The sequence below is a fragment of the Pelophylax lessonae genome (assembly GCF_965119305.1).
Source record: "Pelophylax lessonae genome assembly, chromosome: 13".
Classification (NCBI taxonomy): Eukaryota; Metazoa; Chordata; class Amphibia; order Anura; family Ranidae; genus Pelophylax; species Pelophylax lessonae.
The window spans coordinates 6919230-6941805 of record NC_138780.1 but is presented as its reverse complement, the minus strand read 5'-3'; the positions used below and the strand labels follow the sequence as shown (position 1 = coordinate 6941805).

Below are 22576 nucleotides of genomic sequence, written 5' to 3'. Positions count from 1 at the left end.
CGCCCTATAGAGTTGTATAGGCCGCACAGGTGCATGCTGGGAGTTGGAGTATTTCCTGGTCTCCTGTCATTGGTGACACTTTCCAATGACTAAATTAGGGCAGAGAGGGTGCGGAAGGGAAGTTAGGAATGAATGGGGGGAGGCTGGGGGATGGGGGAGACTATAGAACTATATGGGGCTCAGAGGAGTCACCTCATAATAATTATTACTGAATACAATGGAGAGACCCCCAGAGGGGCGACAGAACACTGACCCCTGGTGGTCACATTAGTGGGAAAAATAGAAACCCCCCAATATTATTCAATGTATTTCCCATAACTGAGGACCATGGCGGTCCCCGACTGAGGTCCCCAGGAGGTTCTACCTGGGGACCATAACAGTCTATGACTGAGGGCCCTAGGAGGTTCTAACTGAGGACCCTAGGAGGTTCTAACTGAGGACCATGGCAGTCTCTTACTGAGGTCCCTAGGAGGTTCTAACTGAGGACCATGGCAGTCTAGGACTGAGGTCCCTAGGAGGTTCTAACTGAGGACCATGGCGGTCTCTAACCGAGGACCCTAGGAGGTTCTAACTGAGGACCATAACAGTAACTGACTGAGGTTCTAACTGAGGACCATGGCGGTCTGTCACTGAGGGCCCTAGGAGGTTCTAACTGAGGACCATGGCAGTCTATGACTGAGGTCCCTAGGAGGTTCTAACTGAGGTCCCTAGGAGGTTCTAACTGAGGGCCATGGCGGTCTCTCACTGAGGTCCCTAGGAGGTTCTAACTGAGGTCCCTAGGAGGTTTTAATTGAGGACCATGGCAGTCTCTGACTGAGGTCCCCAGGAGGTTCTAACTGAGGGACATGGCGGTCTAGGACTGAGGTCTCTAGGAGGTTCTAACTGAGGACCATGGCAGTCTATGACTGAGATCCCTAGGAGGTTCTAACTGAGGACCATGGCGGTCTCTAACCGAGGACCCTAGGAGGTTCTAACTGAGGACCATGGCAGTCTAGGACTGAGGTCCCTAGGAGGTTCTAACTGAGGTTCCTAGAAGATTCTAAATGAGCACCATGGCAGTCTCTCACTGAGGACCCTAGGAGGTTCTGAGGACCATGGCAGTCTATGACTGAGATCCCTAGGAGGTTCTAACTGAGGACCATAACAGTATCTGACTGAGGTTCTAACTGAGGACCATGGCGGTCTGTCACTGAGGGCCCTAGGAGGTTCTAACTGAGGACCATGGCAGTCTAGGACTGAGGTCTCTAGGAGGTTCTAACTGAGGACCATGGCAGTCTGTGACTGAGGTCTCTAGGAGGTTCTAACTGAGGACCATGGCAGTCTGTGACTGAGGTCCCTAGGAGGTTCTAACTGAGGTCCCTAAGAGGTTCTAACTGAGGGCCATGGCGGTCTCTCACTGAGGTCCCTAGGAGGTTCTAACTGAGGTCCCTAGGAGGTTTTAATTGAGGACCATGGCAGTCTCTGACTGAGGTCCCCAGGAGGTTCTAACTGAGGGACATGGCGGTCTAGGACTGAGGTCTCTAGGAGGTTCTAACTGAGGACCATGGCAGTCTAGGACTGAGGTCCCTAGGAGGTTCTAACTGAGGACCATGGCAGTCTAGGACTGAGGTCCCTAGGAGGTTCTAACTGAGGACCATGGCAGTCTAGGACTGAGGTCCCTAGGAGGTTCTAACTGAGGACCATGGCAGTCTATGACTGAGGTCCCTAGGAGGTTCTAACTGAGGACCATGGCAGTCTAGGACTGAGGTCCCTAGGAGGTTCTAACTGAGGACCATGGCAGTCTATGACTGAGGTCCCTAGGAGGCTCTAACTGAGGACCATGGCAGTCTATGACTGAGATCCCTAGGAGGTTCTAACTGAGGACCATGGCAGTCTATGACTGAGATCCCTAGGAGGTTCTAACTGAGGACCATGGCAGTCTCTGACTGAGGTCCCTAGCAGGTTCTAACTGAGGACCATGGCAGTCTAGGACTGAGGTCCCTAGGAGGTTCTAACTGAGGACCATGGCAGTCAATGACTGAGATCCCTAGGAGGTTTTAACTGAGGACCATGGCAGTCTATGACTGAGGTCCCTAGGAGATTCTAACTGAGGACCATGGCAGTCTAGGACTGAGGTCCCTAGGAGATTCTAACTGAGGACCATGGCGGTCCCCGACTGAGGTCCCCAGGAGGTTCTAACTGAGGACCCTAGGAGGTTCTAACTGAGGTCCATGGCGGTCTCTCACTGAGGTCCCTAGGAGGTTCTAATTGAGGACCATGGCAGTCTCTGACTGAGGTCCCTAGGAGGTTCTAACTGAGGACCATGGCAGTCTCTGACTGAGGTCCCTAGGAGGTTCTAACTGAGGACCATGGCAGTCTCTGACTGAGGACCCTAGGAGGTTCTAATGGAGGACCCTAGCAGTATCTGACTGAGGTTCTAACTGAGGACCATGGCGGTCTGTCACTGAGGACCCTAGGAGGTTCTAACTGAGGACCATGGCAGTCTAGGACTGAGGTCTCTAGGAGGTTCTAACTGAGGACCATGGCAGTCTAGGACTGAGGTCCCTAGGAGGTTCTAACTGAGGACCATGGCAGTCTATGACTGAGGTCCCTAGGAGGTTCTAACTGAGGACCATGGCAGTCTAGGACTGAGGTCCCTAGGAGGTTCTAACTGAGGACCATGGCAGTCTAGGACTGAGGTCCCTAGGAGGTTCTAACTGAGGACCATGGCAGTCTAGGACTGAGGTCCCTAGGAGGTTCTAACTGAGGACCATGGCAGTCTAGGACTGAGGTCCCTAGGAGGTTCTAACTGAGGACCATGGCAGTCTAGGACTGAGGGCCCTAGGAGGTTCTAACTGAGGACCCTAGGAGGTTCTAACTGAGGACCATGGCAGTCTCTTACTGAGGTCCCTAGGAGGTTCTAACTGAGGACCATGGCAGTCTATGACTGAGGTCCCTAGGAGGTTCTAACTGAGGTCCCTAGGAGGTTCTAACTGAGGGCCATGGCGGTCTCTCACTGAGGTCCCTAGGAGGTTCTAACTGAGGTCCCTAGGAGGTTTTAATTGAGGACCATGGCAGTCTCTGACTGAGGTCCCCAGGAGGTTCTAACTGAGGGACATGGCGGTCTAGGACTGAGGTCTCTAGGAGGTTCTAACTGAGGACCATGGCAGTCTATGACTGAGATCCCTAGGAGGTTCTAACTGAGGACCATGGCGGTCTCTAACCGAGGACCCTAGGAGGTTCTAACTGAGGACCATGGCAGTCTAGGACTGAGGTCCCTAGGAGGTTCTAACTGAGGTTCCTAGAAGATTCTAAATGAGCACCATGGCAGTCTCTCACTGAGGACCCTAGGAGGTTCTGAGGACCATGGCAGTCTATGACTGAGATCCCTAGGAGGTTCTAACTGAGGACCATAACAGTATCTGACTGAGGTTCTAACTGAGGACCATGGCGGTCTGTCACTGAGGGCCCTAGGAGGTTCTAACTGAGGACCATGGCAGTCTAGGACTGAGGTCTCTAGGAGGTTCTAACTGAGGACCATGGCAGTCTGTGACTGAGGTCTCTAGGAGGTTCTAACTGAGGACCATGGCAGTCTGTGACTGAGGTCCCTAGGAGGTTCTAACTGAGGTCCCTAAGAGGTTCTAACTGAGGGCCATGGCGGTCTCTCACTGAGGTCCCTAGGAGGTTCTAACTGAGGTCCCTAGGAGGTTTTAATTGAGGACCATGGCAGTCTCTGACTGAGGTCCCCAGGAGGTTCTAACTGAGGGACATGGCGGTCTAGGACTGAGGTCTCTAGGAGGTTGTAACTGAGGACCATGGCAGTCTAGGACTGAGGTCTCTAGGAGGTTCTAACTGAGGACCATGGCAGTCTAGGACTGAGGTCCCTAGGAGGTTCTAACTGAGGACCATGGCAGTCTAGGACTGAGGTCCCTAGGAGGTTCTAACTGAGGACCATGGCAGTCTAGGACTGAGGTCCCTAGGAGGTTCTAACTGAGGACCATGGCAGTCTATGACTGAGGTCCCTAGGAGGTTCTAACTGAGGACCATGGCAGTCTAGGACTGAGGTCCCTAGGAGGTTCTAACTGAGGACCATGGCAGTCTATGACTGAGGTCCCTAGGAGGCTCTAACTGAGGACCATGGCAGTCTATGACTGAGATCCCTAGGAGGTTCTAACTGAGGACCATGGCAGTCTATGACTGAGATCCCTAGGAGGTTCTAACTGAGGACCATGGCAGTCTCTGACTGAGGTCCCTAGCAGGTTCTAACTGAGGACCATGGCAGTCTAGGACTGAGGTCCCTAGGAGGTTCTAACTGAGGACCATGGCAGTCAATGACTGAGATCCCTAGGAGGTTTTAACTGAGGACCATGGCAGTCTATGACTGAGGTCCCTAGGAGATTCTAACTGAGGACCATGGCAGTCTAGGACTGAGGTCCCTAGGAGATTCTAACTGAGGACCATGGCGGTCCCCGACTGAGGTCCCCAGGAGGTTCTAACTGAGGACCCTAGGAGGTTCTAACTGAGGTCCATGGCGGTCTCTCACTGAGGTCCCTAGGAGGTTCTAATTGAGGACCATGGCAGTCTCTGACTGAGGTCCCTAGGAGGTTCTAACTGAGGACCATGGCAGTCTCTGACTGAGGTCCCTAGGAGGTTCTAACTGAGGACCATGGCAGTCTCTGACTGAGGACCCTAGGAGGTTCTAATGGAGGACCCTAGCAGTATCTGACTGAGGTTCTAACTGAGGACCATGGCGGTCTGTCACTGAGGACCCTAGGAGGTTCTAACTGAGGACCATGGCAGTCTAGGACTGAGGTCTCTAGGAGGTTCTAACTGAGGACCATGGCAGTCTAGGACTGAGGTCCCTAGGAGGTTCTAACTGAGGACCATGGCAGTCTATGACTGAGGTCCCTAGGAGGTTCTAACTGAGGACCATGGCAGTCTAGGACTGAGGTCCCTAGGAGGTTCTAACTGAGGACCATGGCAGTCTAGGACTGAGGTCCCTAGGAGGTTCTAACTGAGGACCATGGCAGTCTAGGACTGAGGTCCCTAGGAGGTTCTAACTGAGGACCATGGCAGTCTAGGACTGAGGTCCCTAGGAGGTTCTAACTGAGGACCATGGCAGTCTAGGACTGAGGGCCCTAGGAGGTTCTAACTGAGGACCCTAGGAGGTTCTAACTGAGGACCATGGCAGTCTCTTACTGAGGTCCCTAGGAGGTTCTAACTGAGGACCATGGCAGTCTAGGACTGAGGTCCCTAGGAGGTTCTAACTGAGGACCATGGCGGTCTCTAACCGAGGACCCTAGGAGGTTCTAACTGAGGACCATAACAGTAACTGACTGAGGTTCTAACTGAGGACCATGGCGGTCTGTCACTGAGGGCCCTAGGAGGTTCTAACTGAGGACCATGGCAGTCTAGGACTGAGGTCTCTAGGAGGTTCTAACTGAGGACCATGGCAGTCTATGACTGAGGTCCCTAGGAGGTTCTAACTGAGGTCCCTAGGAGGTTCTAACTGAGGGCCATGGCGGTCTCTCACTGAGGTCCCTAGGAGGTTCTAACTGAGGTCCCTAGGAGGTTTTAATTGAGGACCATGGCAGTCTCTGACTGAGGTCCCCAGGAGGTTCTAACTGAGGGACATGGCGGTCTAGGACTGAGGTCTCTAGGAGGTTCTAACTGAGGACCATGGCAGTCTATGACTGAGATCCCTAGGAGGTTCTAACTGAGGACCATGGCGGTCTCTAACCGAGGACCCTAGGAGGTTCTAACTGAGGACCATGGCAGTCTAGGACTGAGGTCCCTAGGAGGTTCTAACTGAGGTTCCTAGAAGATTCTAAATGAGCACCATGGCAGTCTCTCACTGAGGACCCTAGGAGGTTCTGAGGACCATGGCAGTCTATGACTGAGGTCCCTAGGAGGTTCTAACTGAGGACCATGGCAGTCTAGGACTGAGGTCCCTAGGAGGTTCTAACTGAGGACCATGGCAGTCTATGACTGAGGTCCCTAGGAGGCTCTAACTGAGGACCATGGCAGTCTATGACTGAGATCCCTAGGAGGTTCTAACTGAGGACCATGGCAGTCTCTGACTGAGGTCCCTAGCAGGTTCTAACTGAGGACCATGGCAGTCTAGGACTGAGGTCCCTAGGAGGTTCTAACTGAGGACCATGGCAGTCTATGACTGAGGTCCCTAGGAGATTCTAACTGAGGACCATGGCAGTCTATGACTGAGGTCCCTAGGAGATTCTAACTGAGGACCATGGCAGTCTAGGACTGAGGTCCCTAGGAGATTCTAACTGAGGACCATGGCGGTCCCCGACTGAGGTCCCCAGGAGGTTCTAACTGAGGACCCTAGGAGGTTCTAACTGAGGTCCATGGCGGTCTCTCACTGAGGTCCCTAGGAGGTTCTAATTGAGGACCATGGCAGTCTCTGACTGAGGTCCCTAGGAGGTTCTAACTGAGGACCATGGCAGTCTCTGACTGAGGACCCTAGGAGGTTCTAATGGAGGACCTTAGCAGTATCTGACTGAGGTTCTAACTGAGGACCATGGCGGTCTGTCACTGAGGACCCTAGGAGGTTCTAACTGAGGACCATGGCAGTCTAGGACTGAGGTCCCTAGGAGGTTCTAACTGAGGACCATGGCAGTCTAGGACTGAGGTCCCTAGGAGGTTCTAATTGAGGACCATGGCAGTCTGTGACTGGGTTCCCATGAGGTCTCTAACTGAGGGCCCTAGGAGGTTCTAATGGAGGTCCCTAGGAGGTTCTAACTGAGGACCCTAGGAGGTTCTAATGGAGGTCCCTAGCAGTCTCTGATAACCTTAGTAGACTCTATCCGAGGATGGAAATGGGAATTCTCCCCATACAGATCGCTGAATTCAAAGACCCCGAAAATCAAAGTGAAAAAATGATGCTGCAGGGGAGTCCATTTCACTTTCATTGCGGGACCTCAGAATGGTCCTCAGTAGTTTGCGTGGTCCTCACGTGCTTCTATGCATGGTGACAATGTCGGGGTGTGGCCCATAATGAGACCACGGATGGTGTCAGTTGTACGGCGGCAGTCTGGCTCATCGCAGAGACATGCGATCCTATATAAAAAAAATCCTCCGGTGGTAAAGTGGTTAAGCACTGAAGATAAGTGATAGAAAGAGGGTGCCAGGTGGGCCCTGAAGTGTTTAGCAGCGCAGCAGCACAAGAAGCTACCGCAACCAGGAGCTGCTTAACCACTTTAGCCCCGGAGGATTTGGCTGCTCAATGACCAGGCCCTATTTTGCAATTCGGCACTGCGCGACTTTAACTGACAATTGCGCGGTCATGCAACGCCGTACCCAAACGAAATTTACGTCCTTTTTTTCCCACAAACAGAGCTTTCTTTTGGTGGTATTTGATCACCTCTGCGCTTTTAATTTTTTGCGATATTAATAAAAAAAGAGCGAAGATTTTGCGAAAAAACTTCCATTTTCTACTTTGACATTTAAAAAATATCCAATATATTCAATTTTTGTCATATATTTAGGCCAAAATGTATTTAGCTACATGTCTTTGACAAAAAAATCCTCAATGAGCGTATTTTTAACCGCTTTAAGACCGGAAGATTTTACCCCATTCCTGACCAGGCCATATTTTGCGATTCAGCACTGAGTTAATTTAACGGACAATTGCGCAGACGCCGTACCCAAATAAAATTGACGTCCTTTTTTCCCCACAAACAGAGATTTCTTTTGGTAGTATTTGATCACCTGTGCGATTTTTACTTTTTGCGCTATAAACAAAAAAAGAGCGACAATTCTGAAAAAATAACAATATTTTTCACATTTTTTTATATGAAATTCCCCCCCAAAAAATGTAAAAATCTAACTTTTTTATCATTTTAGGCCAATTTGTTTTCTGCTACCTATGTTTGGTAAAAAAAATCACAATAAGCGTATTTTGATTGGTTTGCGCAAAAGTTATCGCAGCTACTAACTACGGGAAAGATTTATATTATTTTAATTGTTTTTTTTTTTTACTAGTAATGGCGGCGATCTGCGATTTTTTTAGCGGGACTGCGACATTGCGGCGGACAGATCAGACCCCTGACTGACATTTTTGACACTTTTGGGGGTACCAGTGACATTACTACAGTAATCAGTGCTATAAATATGCACTGTTACTGTAAAAATGACACTGGCAGGGAAGGGGTTAACTTTATTGGTGATCAAGGGGTTAAATGTGTCCCTAGGGGCGTGATTCTAACTGTGGGGGGGCGTGGCTTGTGATGTAACCACAGAGACATACGATCCTACATAGTAGGATCATATGATCTCTGCAGTTACACCAGGGAGAATGACAGACGGTTGTGTTTACATCAGCCGCCTGCCTTTCTCCCTCTCCAGCAGGAGATCGCGAGTGACCGGCGGACATCAGAGCCGCCGGTCACACGCGCGGGGAAGTCAGGGAACAAGCGGGGGCGGGAGCACGCCTCCGGCGGCGCGCGCTAGCCCCCTAGAGGCTCGTGGTCGAGCGACGTAGTACTACATCGTTTTGCCTGTAGGGGGCTGACTGCCGCCGTAAATAGTCGTAATAAATAAATAGACGGCAAGCGGTTAAACACCGGCACCCCCTTTCTCTAAACCTTCTCCACGGGTTAGCCGGCTCCTGGATCCCCTTGACCTTCTGGAGTGGTCCCCTCTCCTAGGCAGACCCCCTGGGCAGTCTCAAGTACTCAGGATACTGTTTTTCCCCCGAAACCTCTGCCCAGCAGCTCCACAGCACTCTGGATCCCTCCTCTGCAGCTCAGCTCATCCTTCGTCCTCTAGGCCGACCGCCCAGGACACTCTCACTTGCGCTGATAGGAGGGGGGGGCAGCCGTCCCCCTCCTCCTGGGACTCTGCTCCCCGCCAAAGACCCTGCGTCATGTGCTCCCCTCAGACTTATATCCTATCCCAGGATGCTTTGCGGCAGATTCCGCCCTCTGAGATGGATGCAAGCCCTGGTGTGCTATTGGCCAGGTTTCCTCCACTGTCCAACAAGAGCCCTCATTGGACACAGTGGGGAGACTCCCCAGACTCAACAGACACCCTTGGAAGCACATGACAGCCTAACTAAATGATCAGACCCTGCTGATAGGACGACAGGGCCACCCCTAGGCTTCTTCCTAGCGCCTACCTAGGAGGGTGCTACATCTGTAATGCAGAAAGTGAAAATATATATATATATTTTTTTCAGAATTGTCGCTCTTTTTTTTTTTTATAGCGTAAAAAATAAAAAAATCGCACAGATGATCAAGGCTCTATTTTTGGGGAAAAAAAGACATCAATTTTATTTGGGTAAAGCGTCGCACGACCGCGCAATCGTCAGTTAAAGTAACGCAGCGCCAAATTTGCAAAAAATGGCAGTGTAAAATTTTCTGGTCCAGAAGTAGTTAATAGTAGTAGTTCTATTATTATTTTAGCACCATTATATTTATCATCAATGTAATAATAATAATAATAATGATGATGACATTGGGGATCCAGCAGGTGGCAGCAGAGAGGTGAGTCACCCGACTCTCTATGCAGAGCGGGCGGGACTACACTTCCCATGATTCCTGGCGGCGGTCAGGCCGGATATCCGGTGCGGAGGAGGGGTGACGTGTCTCTCAATTCGGTGATCTGTAGATTGGAGTCAGTCGGAGCCGGGAGAGAAGAGAGGTGAGGAGGTGTTGAGGGGTTTGGGGCCCCTGTCTGTTATCCATTCATATTCAGGGGCCCCTATGTATATCTATGGTGTCATTTATATTATACTTCATTCATTTCCTGGGCTCCTCTGTATCAGCTCATCACTATTTGTATCCAGGGGCCCCTCTGTGGTTTTAGGGCCCCATCTTTTCCAAGGGCCCCCTGTATAGAGCGCTATATTTTCTGGCTCTTGTGAATCTGTTCTCCTTTATTCATATGTAGGGCCCCCATTTATTCTGGGGGGGGTCTCTGTGTATCTAGGAGCCAAACTTAACCCCCAGGGGCCCCTTCTATATGCTGGCAGGGGGCCCCTCCATCTGTACGCTGGGGCCCCCCCTACTATATGCTGGCAGGGGGCCTCCCCCCTTCTGTACGCTGGGGCCCCCCCCCATCTGTACGCTGGGGCCCCCCCCATCTGTACGCTGGGGCCCCCCCCCATCTGTACGCTGGCAGGGGGGCCCTCCGAGCTCCTTGAGCACTGGGGGGGGGTCAGCAGTGTAACCTGGCTGGAGCTGCTGGGGACAGAGGTGCTTTACCCTGTCCTGAACACCGGGGGGGGGGGGGGGGGGGCAGTAGCATACCCTGGAATGACACATCAGCCTAACCTTGGTTGGGGGAGGGAAAGGCCAGGGGGGGCTCTCTAGGATCACTCCTATCAAATAGGGATTGGGAATGTCCCCCCCCCCCCCCCCCAAAAAAAAAGGAATAATTTTGGTAAATTGTAGTTTGCAGAGTGAGATTTGTTACATTTTGTAACTTTTTATACAACTTGTATCCAGAATCCAATTCCATGGAGATCAGAGATCCCCCCCCCCCCCCAATGAGGATTCCCAGAAAGTGACAGTTATTTTCTGCTAAAATCTGAAAATTCCGGTCACATGACTTCAGAGAGCCCCCATCCATGTGTGAAAGCTTTGTGAATGGAGCCGGTAATCAGGGAGAGTCATTGGGAAATCCTATCACTGGATATCTGTACATTTCTTGTTTCCGGGGGAAGAGATTTTCCTGCACACAGCCCACTTCCTGTCTGGATATCATGTTGTATCAGTGACTATGTATGCTGTTATTGGTGATGTATCTGATCGTTGTTTCTGCGTTCCCCATAGATGAAGTTGTTATTGTTGGCGTTTGCGGTCCTGCTGGCCCTCGGGCACTGTGAGGAAGGTGCGCGGCTCCTCGCCTCCAAGGCTCTGCTGAACCGATATGCGGTGGAGGGGAAAGACCTGACTCTGCAATACAACATCTACAACGTGGGCTCCAGGTGGGTGTCACCGCCTTCATGTCACCTGACTTGGCATTTCACCTCTTAAGGACCCGACCTTTTCTGGCAGTTTTTGTAAAAATCTGTATTTTTTGCAAAATTATTACTTATAATAACCCCCCCCCCCCCAAAAAAAAAATAAATAAAAAAAAAATATATATATAATTATTTTTTTTTTTTTTCAGCAGAGACCCCACAGCAGGGATGGTGAACCTTGGCACCCCAGCTGTTTTGGAACTACATTTCCCATGGTGCTCCACTACACTGCAGAGTGCAAAGAGCATCATGGGAAATGTAGTTCCAAAACATCTGGGGGTGCCAACGTTCTCACTGCCTTAGAGAATAAAATGGTGATCGTTGCAATTTTTTTAATGTCACAAGGTATTTGCGCAGCGGTTTTTCAAACGTAATCTTTTTTTTTGGGGGGGGGGGGGGGGGAAATTTAATTTTAATGCAAAAAAAAAAAAAAAAAACATAATATATCAACCTAATAAAAGGCCTGGTCCTTTTTCTGCCACTTTTTGTAAAAATCTGTATTTTTTGCAAAAAAATTACTTATAACCCCCCAAACATAAATAAATAAATAAATAAAAAAAAATATATATATATATATATATTTTTTTAGCAGAGACCCCACAGCAGTGATGGTGAATCTTGGCACCCCAGCTGTTTTTGGAACTACATTTCCCATGATGCTCCACTACACTGCAGAGTGCATGAGCATCATGGGAAATGTAGTTCCAAAACATCTGGGGTGTTCACCATCACTGCCCTATTGAATAAAATGGTGATTGTTGCAATTTTTTAATGTCACAAGTTATTTGCGCAGCAGTTTTTTACACGCAATTTTATTTTTGTTTTTTTTTTTTGGGGGAAAAAAAAATACACTTTAATTTTAATGCAATACAAAAAAATATATATATCAGCCAATCTTTTTGTAAAATAGAAAAGATGTTATGCCAAGTAAATAGATGCCAAACATGTCATGTTCTATCCACTTTAAGACCAGGGCTTTTTTTTCTGACGCTTCTTGTTTAAAAGTGAAAATCAGTATTTTTTGCTAGAAAGTGACTTGGAACCCCCAAATATTATAGTTGTGTGTGGTGGTTTTTTTTTTTTTTTTGGCAGAGACCCCAGAGCAGTGATGACAAACCTTGGCACCCCAGATGTTTTGGAACTACATTTCCCATGATGCTTGTTCATTCTGCAGTGTAGTTGAGGATCATGGGAAATGTATTTCCAAAACATCTGGGGTGCCAAGGCTCGCCATCACTGCCCTAGAGAATAAAATGGCGACCGTTGCAATTTTTTATTGCCACACGGTATTTGCACAGCTGTTTTTCAAAGGCAATTTTTTTTGGGGGAAAGAAATACACTTTCATCATTTTTAATGCAAAAAAATGCAATATCGCCCAATGTTTTAGAAAAATATTAAAGACCGCTTGATGAAGACCAGGACTTTTTTCTGATATTTGTTTACAAGTAAAGATCTGTATTTTTTCACTCGAAAATTTGTTAGAACTGGGGATGTGTGTGTTTGTGTGTGTGTGTATATGTGTATATATATATAATATGTGTGTGTGGATAGATTATAATATTTTTTATTTTTATGTATATATGTTTTTTTTAGCAGAGACCCCAGAGAATAAAATAGCAATTTTTGCAATTTATATTACACTGTATTTGCGCAGCAGTCTAACTCAATTTTTTGGGAAAAAAAATACACTTTAATGAATTAAATAAATAAAAGTTAGCCCAATTTTTTTGTATAATGTGAAAAATTATGTTCAACCGAGTAAATAGATACCGAACATGTCAGCCTTAAAAAAAACTGCGCACGTTAATAGACGGGCGTTTAAACCTCGGTACTTTAAAATCACCGTAGGCGGCACTTTATTTAATGTTTAGAGTTACTGAGGAGGTCTAGGGATAGAATTATTGCTCTCGCTCGAACAATCTCGGCGATACCACATATGTGTGGTTTGAATGCCGTTTAGATATGCAAGTTCAACCTTATTCCTTCTTTCTTCTTTTTTTCTCTTCTTTTTCCTTTTCTTTTTTCTCTTCTTTTTTCTTTTTTCTCTTCTTTTTCCTCTTCTTTTTTCTTTTTTCTCTTCTTTTTCCTTTTCTTTTTTCTCTTCTTTTTCCTTTTCTTTTTTCTCTTCTTTTTTTTCTCTTTTCTCTTTTTTTCTCTTCTTTTTCCTTTTCTTTTTTCTCTTCTTTTTTTTCTCTTTTCTCTTTTTTTCTCTTCTTTTTTCTCTTCTTTTTTTTCTCTTTTCTCTTTTTTTCTCTTCTTTTTCCTTTTCTTTTTTCTCTTCTTTTTTTTCTCTTTTCTCTTTTTTTCTCTTCTTTTTTCTCTTCTTTTTTTTCTCTTTTCTCTTTTTTTCTCTTCTTTTTCCTTTTCTTTTTTCTCTTCTTTTTTTTCTCTTTTCTCTTTTTTTCTCTTCTTTTTCCTTTTCTTTTTTCTCCTTTTTTTTCTCTTTTCTCTTTTTTTCTCTTCTTTTTCCTTTTCTTTTTTCTCCTTTTTTTTCTCTTTTCTCTTTTTTTCTCTTCTTTTTCCTTTTCTTTTTTCTCCTTTTTTTTCTCTTTTCTCTTTTTTTCTCTTCTTTTTCCTTTTCTTTTTTCTCTTCTTTTTTTCTCTTTTTCCTTTTCTTTTTTCTCTTCTTTTTCCTTTTCTTTTTTCTCTTCTTTTTTCTTTTTTCTCTTTTTCCTTTTCTTTTTTCTCTTCTTTTTTTTTTTTCTCTTTTTCCTTTTCTTTTCTTCTCCTTTTTTTCTCTTTTCTCTTTTTTTCTCTTCTTTTTCCTTTTCTTTTTTCTCTTCTTTTTTCTTTTTTCTCTTTTTCCTTTTCTTTTTTCTCTTCTTTTTCCTTTTCTTTTTTCTCTTCTTTTTCTTTTCTTTTTTCTCCTTTTTCTTTTTTCTTTTTTCTCCTTTTTCTTTTTTCTTTTTTCTCTTCTTTTTTTCTTTTTTTCTTTTTCTTTTTTCTCCTTTTTTTCTTTTTTCTTTTTCTTTTTTCTCCTTTTTTTTCTTTTTTCTTTTTTCTCTTTTTTTCTTTTTTCTTCTTTTTTCTTTTTTCTCTTCTTTTTTTTTTTTCTTTTTTTTCTTTTTTCTCTTTTTCTTTTTTCCTTTTTTCTTTTTTCTCCTTTTTTCTCTTCTTTTTTCCTTTTTTCTTTTTTCTCTTCTTTTTTCCTTTTTTCTTTTTTCTCCTTTTTTTCCTTTTTTCTTTTTTCTCTTCTTCTCTTCTTTTTTTTTTCCATCACTATTATTCCTATTAGAAGGTAAACATCCCCTGTAATAGGAATAGGGATGACTGACAGGTCCTCTTTATGGAGAGATCTATCTATGTCCCCACATCTCTCCGCTAGGCTGGAAAGCCTGAGATTAAAAAAAAATAATAATAATAAAATCGATCTCAGGCTTTCCATCTTCAGAAACCAGCAGTGTTTATGTCATGGCCTCCTAGGGTCATAGAGATGGGCAGAGACCTGGTCTACGGCCACCTCTATGGTAAGCTGCCGGAGGATTCGTTCTCCAGCTCCCTGATTGTACTGGAGAAGCACCAGAGGGTGGCGAAAGGGAAGGGAGCGGGAACGTGGGGGGGGGGGCGTTACCTCCTGCTGCCTGTAAAAGCAATCAAGCAGCTAAAAAGCCGTTAGGGTGGCTTTTATTTTGCAGGGAATCACCGGCTGAAAAAAAGACCTCTGGATGATGCCTGCAGCTGCACCCATCATCTAGATATTGCCAATGTAAAGTCCAGGACTTCATATGATGTCCACTTAAGAAAAAGTGATTAATTTTTTACTTCTCCCTGGTGAGGACGTGTTCCCCCCCCCCCCCCCCATCCCAGGGGGCTGCAGAATTCGTGGCACCCGTTGGCCACGCTCGTTATCTGAGGCCTGCTGCCTGATACCGGAAGAGGCAGTCAGCTTCTGATGACCATGGAGGACCAAGATGGAGGCACCGGACCAACGCTGCCAAACCTGAACAGATTGCAGCAGGACAACATTAGATTGGGCAGGTGGAGATGGGGGGAGGTGTTCTGTAGTTCTGGGTATCTATAAGCTGCTCACTTTATCCTGTGTGTGGAGGGTTCCCATTGATGTGACATTGTGTGGATTCCTCTCTTCTCTTCCAGCGCGGCTCTGGACGTGGAGCTCTCGGACGATTCCTTCCCCCCGGAGGATTTTGGGATTGTGGCCGGCATGCTGAACGTGAAATGGGACAGAATCGCCCCGTATCCTTCCATGAATGTCTCCTCCTGTCACCCCTTTCCTGTCCACTCTTCACTTCCTTCCCTCCTTCAGCCTTATTGTGTCCTTAATTCCTGATGTGCAGCGCCAGCAACGTCTCTCACACGGTGGTCCTGCGTCCTCTGAAAGCCGGATACTTCAACTTCACTTCCGCCACCATCACCTACCTCGCCCAGGAGGGGGCTCAGGTTGTGGTGAGTACTCCAGTGTGTGTTCCAGGTCTAAACTCCCCCATATGTGTGTCTGCAAATCCTCCCTCCTCCGGGTGTACCGGCTCCTCCCCCATATGTGTGTCTGTAAATCCTCCCTCCATCCTCCGGGTGTATCGGCTCCTCCCCCATATGTGTGTCTGTAAATCCTCCCTCCCTCCATCCTCCGAGTGTACCGACTCCTCCCCCATATGTGTGTCTGTAAATCCTCCCTCCATCCTCCGAGTGTATCAGCTCCTCCCCCATATGTGTCTGTAAATCCTCCCTCCCGCCATCCTCCGGCTGTACCGGCTCCTCCCCCGGGTGTACCGGCTCCTCCCCCATATGTGTGTCTGTAAATCCTCCCTCCATCCTCCGGCTGTACCGGCTCCTCCCCCATATGTGTGTCTGTAAATCCTCCCTCCATCCTCTGGCTGTACCGGCTCCTCCCCCATGTGTGTCTGTAAATCCTCCCTCCCCTCCATCCTCAGGCTGTACCGGCTCCTCCCCCATATGTATGTCTGTTAAATCCTCCCTCCATCCTCCTGGTGTACCGACTCCTCCCCCATATGTGTCTGTAAATCCTCCCTCCCTCCATCCTCCGGGTGTATCGGCTCCTCCCCCATATGTGTGTCTGTAAATCCTCCCTCCCTCCTCTGGGTGTACCGGCTCCTCCCCCATATGTATGTCTGTTAAATCCTCCCTCCCTCCATCCTCCGGGTGTACCGGCTCCTCCCCCATATGTATGTCTGTTAAATCCTCCCTCCCTCCATCCTCCGGGTGTACCGGCTCCTCCCCCATATGTGTGTCTGTAAATGCTCCCTCCCTCCATCCTCCGGGTGTACCGGCTCCTCCCCCATATGTGTGTCTGTAAATCCTCCCTCCATCCTCCGGGTGTATCGGCTCCTCCCCCATATGTGTGTCTGTAAATCCTCCCTCCCTCCCTCCTCCGGCTGTACCGGCTCCTCCCCCATATGTGTGTCTGTAAATGCTCCCTCCCTCCATCCTCCGGGTGTACCGGCTCCTCCCCCATATGTGTGTCTGTAAATCCTCCCTCCATCCTCCGGGTGTATCGGCTCCTCCCCCATATGTGTGTCTGTAAATCCTCCCTCCCTCCTCCGGCTGTACCGGCTCCTCCCCCATATGTGTGTCTGTAAATGCTCCCTCCCTCCATCCTCCGGGTGTACCGGCTCCTCCCCCATATGTGTGTCTGTAAATCCTCCCTCCATCCTCCGGGTGTACCGCCTCCTCCCCCATATGTGTGTCTGTAAATCCTCCCTCCCTCCATCCTCCGGCTGTACCGGCTCCTCCCCCATATGTGTGTCTGTAAATCCTCCCTCCATCCTCCGGCTGTACCGGCTCCTCCCCCGAAAACAGATTGAATTAGTACAGTAACAGTGTGGTTTTTTTTTTTTTGCACTGATAACTTTGCACTGATAACTGTATTCATCTCACTTAGTGTGCGACTGTCCGCCCCAATTCCGCAGTCCCGCTATGAATCGCTGATCGCCGCCATTGTTAGTATAAAAATAAATACATAAAAATATCCCCTAGTTTGTAGACGCAATAACTTTTGCGAAAACCAATCAATATACAATAATTAGGATTTTATTTTTTACAAAAAATGTAGCAGAATACATATTGGCCTAAATTTACACAGAAATTTAGATTTATAAGTTTTTTTTTTTTTTTTTTTTTTTTTTTTTTTTTTTTTTTTTCTCTTTTGGATGGGTTTCGTAGCAGAAAGTATAAAAAATATATATTTTTGTTTTTCAAAATTGTTGGTTTTTTTATTTTATAGCGTAAATTTATAAAAACCACAGAAGGTGAACAAATGCCACCAAAAGATCGCTCTGTTTGTGGTAAAAAAAAAATTGTTAAACTTTTTTTATTTTGGTACAACGTTGCACAACCGCGCAATTGTCCATTAAAGTAACTCGCAAAAAAAATGTCCTGGTTACAAAGGGGGGTAAATCATTCATTGCTGTATAACGGTAGATTTTATTTCTTTTTTTAATTCTATTTATTTTAAAACTTTTATGTTTAATCTCATTTCATCCTTTAATTCAATGCCGTCCATGGTCACATTCTACAATCAGCCAGATTTCATTCAAAATTACTTGTGGTGGGAGGGGCTTAAATCCAAAAGTTAGACGCCCCTTTTCTATATAGGGTGTGTGTTGGTTTTTTTTTTTTTCTTTATTTAAATAGCAGTTTTTTTTTTTTTTTTTTTTTTTTTTTTTTTTGTTATTTCGGCACATTTCTGGTTTATTTTTCAATGGTGGTTTCTCTCTGACAGGTGGGATATACCAGCGCCCCGGGACAAGGAGGAATTCTGGCTCAGCGTGAATTTGACCGACGATTCTCCCCCCACTTTGTAAGTGGTTTGGTCTTTTACCCTTTGTGTAACTTGGGGGAGGGGGGTAGATGTGCAATTGCGGCAACTCGGGGAGGGCAACAGCAGGCGCAGTTGAGGCAACTCAGGGAAGAGCGCAGTTGCGGTAACTCTAGGGAGGGTGTAGGAAGTAGGAAGTGTCATTGGAGCAATGTGGGGGAGAAGGCAGTGTGTGTAGTGGAGGCAAAGAGGGGGCGCAGTTGGGTCCAACTTGGGGGAGGGCGCAGTTGGGTCCAACTTGGGGGAGGGCGCAGTTGGGTCCAACTTGGGGGAGGGCGCAGTTGGGTCCAACTTGGGGGAGGGCGCAGTTGGGTCCAACTTGGGGGAGGGCGCAGTTGGGTCCAACTTGGGGGAGGGCGCAGTTGGGTCCAACTTGGGGGAGGGCGCAGTTGGGTCCAACTTGGGGGAGGGCGCAGTTGGGTCCAACTTGGGGGAGGGCGCAGTTGGGTCCAACTTGGAGGGGGGGGGGGTGGAGTGTGCACCGGGGCGTAGTTGGGTTCAACTCAGGGGGGCTGCTAAAATTTGGTGTATGCGGCTAAATGGCCATGTGAAGGGGTCTTAAGCTGTGCAATCTGAAGTGTTGTGTGAAAAAACAAATTCCTAGCATCCCTTTAGATGTGCATCCTTGCTAGCCCCCTGGGTGCTGCAGATGTTAGCTGTGCAATCTGAAGTGTTGTGTGAAAAAACAAATTCCTAGCATCCCTTTTAGATGTGCATCCTTGCTAGCCCCTGTGTGCTGCAGATATTAGCTGTGCAATCTGCTGCTTAATTACTATTAGACTGGTCAGCAGATTGCATAGCTGAAGTCTGCAGTTGCCAGCAGGGATGCACATCTAAAGGGATGGGGGTAGTGTTTATCATATAACACTCTAGATGCACGTCTAGGCAACGGTACTATGATTGTTAGCCTGCCAGGCTTCTCCCACCAAATTCAACCCTACTATGTAGCAAAGACTGCATGGTGTCACTGGGTCTCAAAATAAGCATTAATTGAAAACAAAATTGGTAAATTTGAATTGCATGTTTATAGGGGTGGGGGGGCGTATTATTATTTACTTATTTAGTTTGTTTTTAGCTGCATGCAACTTGTACATAATATTATATAATGATATACATAATAATTAAACTTATTACACAGCAAGTCTGATTCTGCAAGCTGCAATTGGCTTTTATGGCTTGGGGGTGGGGACATAAGTTGGCTAGCCAATCGCATGCGGCTACCAAATCCATAGGGGTCACCCTTTGTTCTGACTTCTCTTTATCATTACTTAGCTGGACTGGGCAGCTTTTGGGGTGATGACTCTGCCCTCCATCGGCATCCCCCTCCTCCTCTGGTTCTCCAGCAAGAGAAAATACGACACCCCCAAACCCAAGAAGAACTGAGAAACCAACCGATACCCGGGACTCTTCTACCAACCGTTGTCACCACACTGCCCCAGAAAACCATTCTCATCCCTGACCGCCCCCCCCCCCCCCCAAACACCCAGCCGGGTCATCCATTCTATGTTTGGGAATGGTAACACTGGTCTGTACACCGGCAATGACTTCAGATCCCGTGGCTCCTTCGATGAGGATCGTTGTTGGTGAGCCGCAGCCTCTCAGGTGATGGAGATCGGTCCTGTCCAGGGTGCTGAACCTACAAATTGGACCCCCCCCTACCCCCGATCACCCCGAGTCATATCGTCCCCTCTGCGTTATCCGGAGCACCGCTGGATTTTACCGGCTCAGAAGACATCGCTGTGTCCGTAGGATCCTGAAAATACCATTGTGACGGCGCCAGGTTCTGGGAGCGTCCGTTATATTCAGGGAAATTTTATGCCAATACAATGGAGGGTTTTTCTAATAAAATTTAAATAACTCCAAAATCTGTGTCTGTGGGATTATTCCTAAAATTCTTACTACTACTCCTAATAATAATAATACTACTCCTCCTAATAATACTAATACTACAAAATCCATCAAACCTTTCCTTATGTCACAAGACAGAAAATGCAATAATTTGTTATAGAGATAAAATATATCTCTATCCTCTATTTCATGTATATATTCATATATCTATCATTTACACATATATTATATATATTATTTTTTTTTAATATATATTTCATGTATATCATCTACACATCTCTCTATCATCTGCTATATATATATATATATATATGAGATGTGTGCATATGTACATGTGTTTTTTTTCTTTTTTCCTAGAAATATAATCTTTTTTTTTTTTTACAATTTTATTTATTTATTTTTTTTTTTTTAACAATTTTTTTTTTTTTTTTTTTTTTTTTTTTTTTTTTAGCTGTATACTGTGTATGTATAAATATATAGGAAGACTCTACACCATAACAAAATAATTGTTTGCAAAGTCTAATAAAAATGTATAGCTTTATAAAAAAAAAAAAAAAAAAAAAAAACCTCTCCACCCACTATTATAAGTAAAATATATTATACAGAGTGACATCACCGCTCTCCAGATATAAGATATATTATACAGGAGTGACATCACCGCTCTCCAGATATAAGATATATTATACAGAGTGACATCACCGCTCTCCAGATATAAGATATATTATACAGAGTGACATCACCACTCTCCAGATATAAGATATATTATACAGAGTGACATCACCGCTCTCCAGATATAAGATATATTATACAGAGTGACATCACCGCTCTCCAGATATAAGATATATTATATAGGAGTGACATCACCACTCTCCAGATATAAGATATATTATACAGAGTGACATCACCGCTCTCCAGATATAAGATATATTATACAGAGTGACATCACCGCTCTCCAGATATAAGATATATTATATAGGAGTGACATCACCACTCTCCAGATATAAGATATATTATACAGAGTGACATCACCGCTCTCCAGATATAAGATATATTATACAGGAGTGACATCACCACTCTTCAGATATAACATATAATATACAGAGTGACATCACCACTCTCCAGATATAACATATAATATACAGAGTGACATCACCGCTCTCCAGATATAAGATATATTATACAGAGTGACATCACCACTCTCCAGATATAAGATATATTATACAGAGTGACATCACCACTCTCCAGATATAAGATATATTATACAGAGTGACATCACCACTCTCCAGATATAAGATATATTATACAGAGTGACATCACCGCTCTCCAGATATAAGATATATTATACAGAGTGACATCACCACTCTCCAGATATAAGATATATTATACAGGAGTGACATCACCACTCTCCAGATATAAGATATATTATACAGAGTGACATCACCGCCCTCCAGATATAAGATATATTATACAGAGTGACATCACCGCTCTCCAGATATAAGATATATTATACAGAGTGACATCACCGCTCTCCAGATATAAGATATATATTATCCCATATGATCTCATCTTGTCTATTATTCCCGTAGCTCTCCTCTGGTTTTTTCTCTCTGGAAGGAATGTCGGTGGGTGAGAAATCTGCAGATGTGACATATATGGAGACAATAGCGAGTCTATAGAGCTGGGGGGGCCATAAATGTCACCGGCCCCCACCCCCATCCCACCATCCTCAGGACATAAAACTTCAAACTCCACTTAAAAAAAAATCTATATGTTTTACAGAAGGGGCCTTTCCATCCGTTATACAGTTGTGCTGAGATGTTTGCACCCCCCCCCCAGAGAATTTGGGATATACAGCATGTACCATTTTTAACCAATTTAAAAATTTTTAACCACTTAAAATTTGTTGCCCACAAGTTAAAATCAGTATTGTTTGCTAGAAAATTACTTAGAACCTCCAAACATTATATATATATATTTTTTTTTTTTAAACAAAGACTCTGGAGAATAAAATGGCGGTTGTTGCAAAATGTTTTGTCATTCGGTATTTCAAATGCAATTTTTTGGAAAAAATACGCTTCAATAAAATTATCCTTGCTCTGACGATCGCGGCGATACCTCACATGTGTGATTTGAACACCGTTTTCATTTGCGGGCGAAACTTACGTATGCGTTTTCTTTGGTGCGCGAGCTTACAGGGGCGCTTTAAAATTCCTTTTTATTTTATTTTTTTATTTTTAGCTCTGTTTAAAAAAAATAAATAAAATAAAAAATCTGATGACTTTTATTGCTGTGAGAAGGAATGTGAACACCCCCTTGTGACAGTAATAGGCAGTGACAGGTACTCTTTATGGAGGGATCGGGGGGAATGTGACAGTAATAGGCAGTGACAGGTACTCTTTATGGAGGGATCGGGGGGAATGTGACAGTAATAGGCAGTGACAGGTACTCTTTATGGAGGGATCGGGGGGAATGTGACAGTAATAGGAGTGACATGTACTCTTTATGGAGGGATCAGGGAGGAATGTGACAGTAATAGGAGTGACAGGTACTCTTTATGGAGGGATCGGGGGGGGATGTGACAGTAATAGGAGTGACAGGTACTCTTTATGGAGGGATCGGGGGGAATGTGACAGTAATAGGAGTGACAGGTACTCTTTATGGAGGGATCGGGGAATGTGACAGTAATAGGAGTGACAGGTACTCTTTATGGAGGGATCGGGAGGAATGTGACAGTAATAGGCAGTGACAGGTACTCTTTATGGAGGGATCGGGGGGGGATGTGACAGTAATAGGAGTGACAGGTACTCTTTATGGAGGGATCGGGGGGAATGTGACAGTAATAGGAGTGACAGGTACTCTTTATGGAGGGATCGGGGGGGGGGGGGGATGTGACAGTAATAGGAGTGACAGGTACTCTTTATGGAGGGATCGGGGGGAATGTGACAGTAATAGCAGTGACAGGTACTCTTTA

At 45.8% G+C, this 22576-nt stretch overlaps 1 protein-coding gene across 1 annotated transcript; it reads left to right on the top strand.

The window, feature by feature from the left end:
- Positions 1 to 9539: 9539 nt before the first annotated feature.
- SSR2 (signal sequence receptor subunit 2) lies at positions 9540 to 19220 on the top strand. The gene is made up of 6 exons (XM_082275188.1): positions 9540 to 9639; positions 10773 to 10927; positions 15060 to 15158; positions 15260 to 15368; positions 17662 to 17739; positions 19030 to 19220. The coding sequence occupies exons 2-6, from the start codon at positions 10773 to 10775 to the stop codon at positions 19138 to 19140; spliced, it is 552 nt and encodes a 183-aa protein (XP_082131314.1). The 5' UTR covers positions 9540 to 9639; the 3' UTR covers positions 19141 to 19220.
- The last annotated feature ends 3356 nt before the right edge of the window (positions 19221 to 22576 follow it).

Excerpts from the sequence above, each read along its gene's own strand:
- SSR2 (XM_082275188.1), top strand. The coding sequence starts at position 10,773 with ATGAAGTTGTTATTGTTGGCGTTTGCGGTCCTGCTGGCCCTCGGGCAC. Across the intron at positions 15,369-17,661 it reads AGGAGGGGGCTCAGGTTGTG|GTGGGATATACCAGCGCCCC; the intron begins GTGAGTACTCCA and ends TCTCTCTGACAG. Across the intron at positions 17,740-19,029 it reads GACGATTCTCCCCCCACTTT|CTGGACTGGGCAGCTTTTGG; the intron begins GTAAGTGGTTTG and ends ATCATTACTTAG.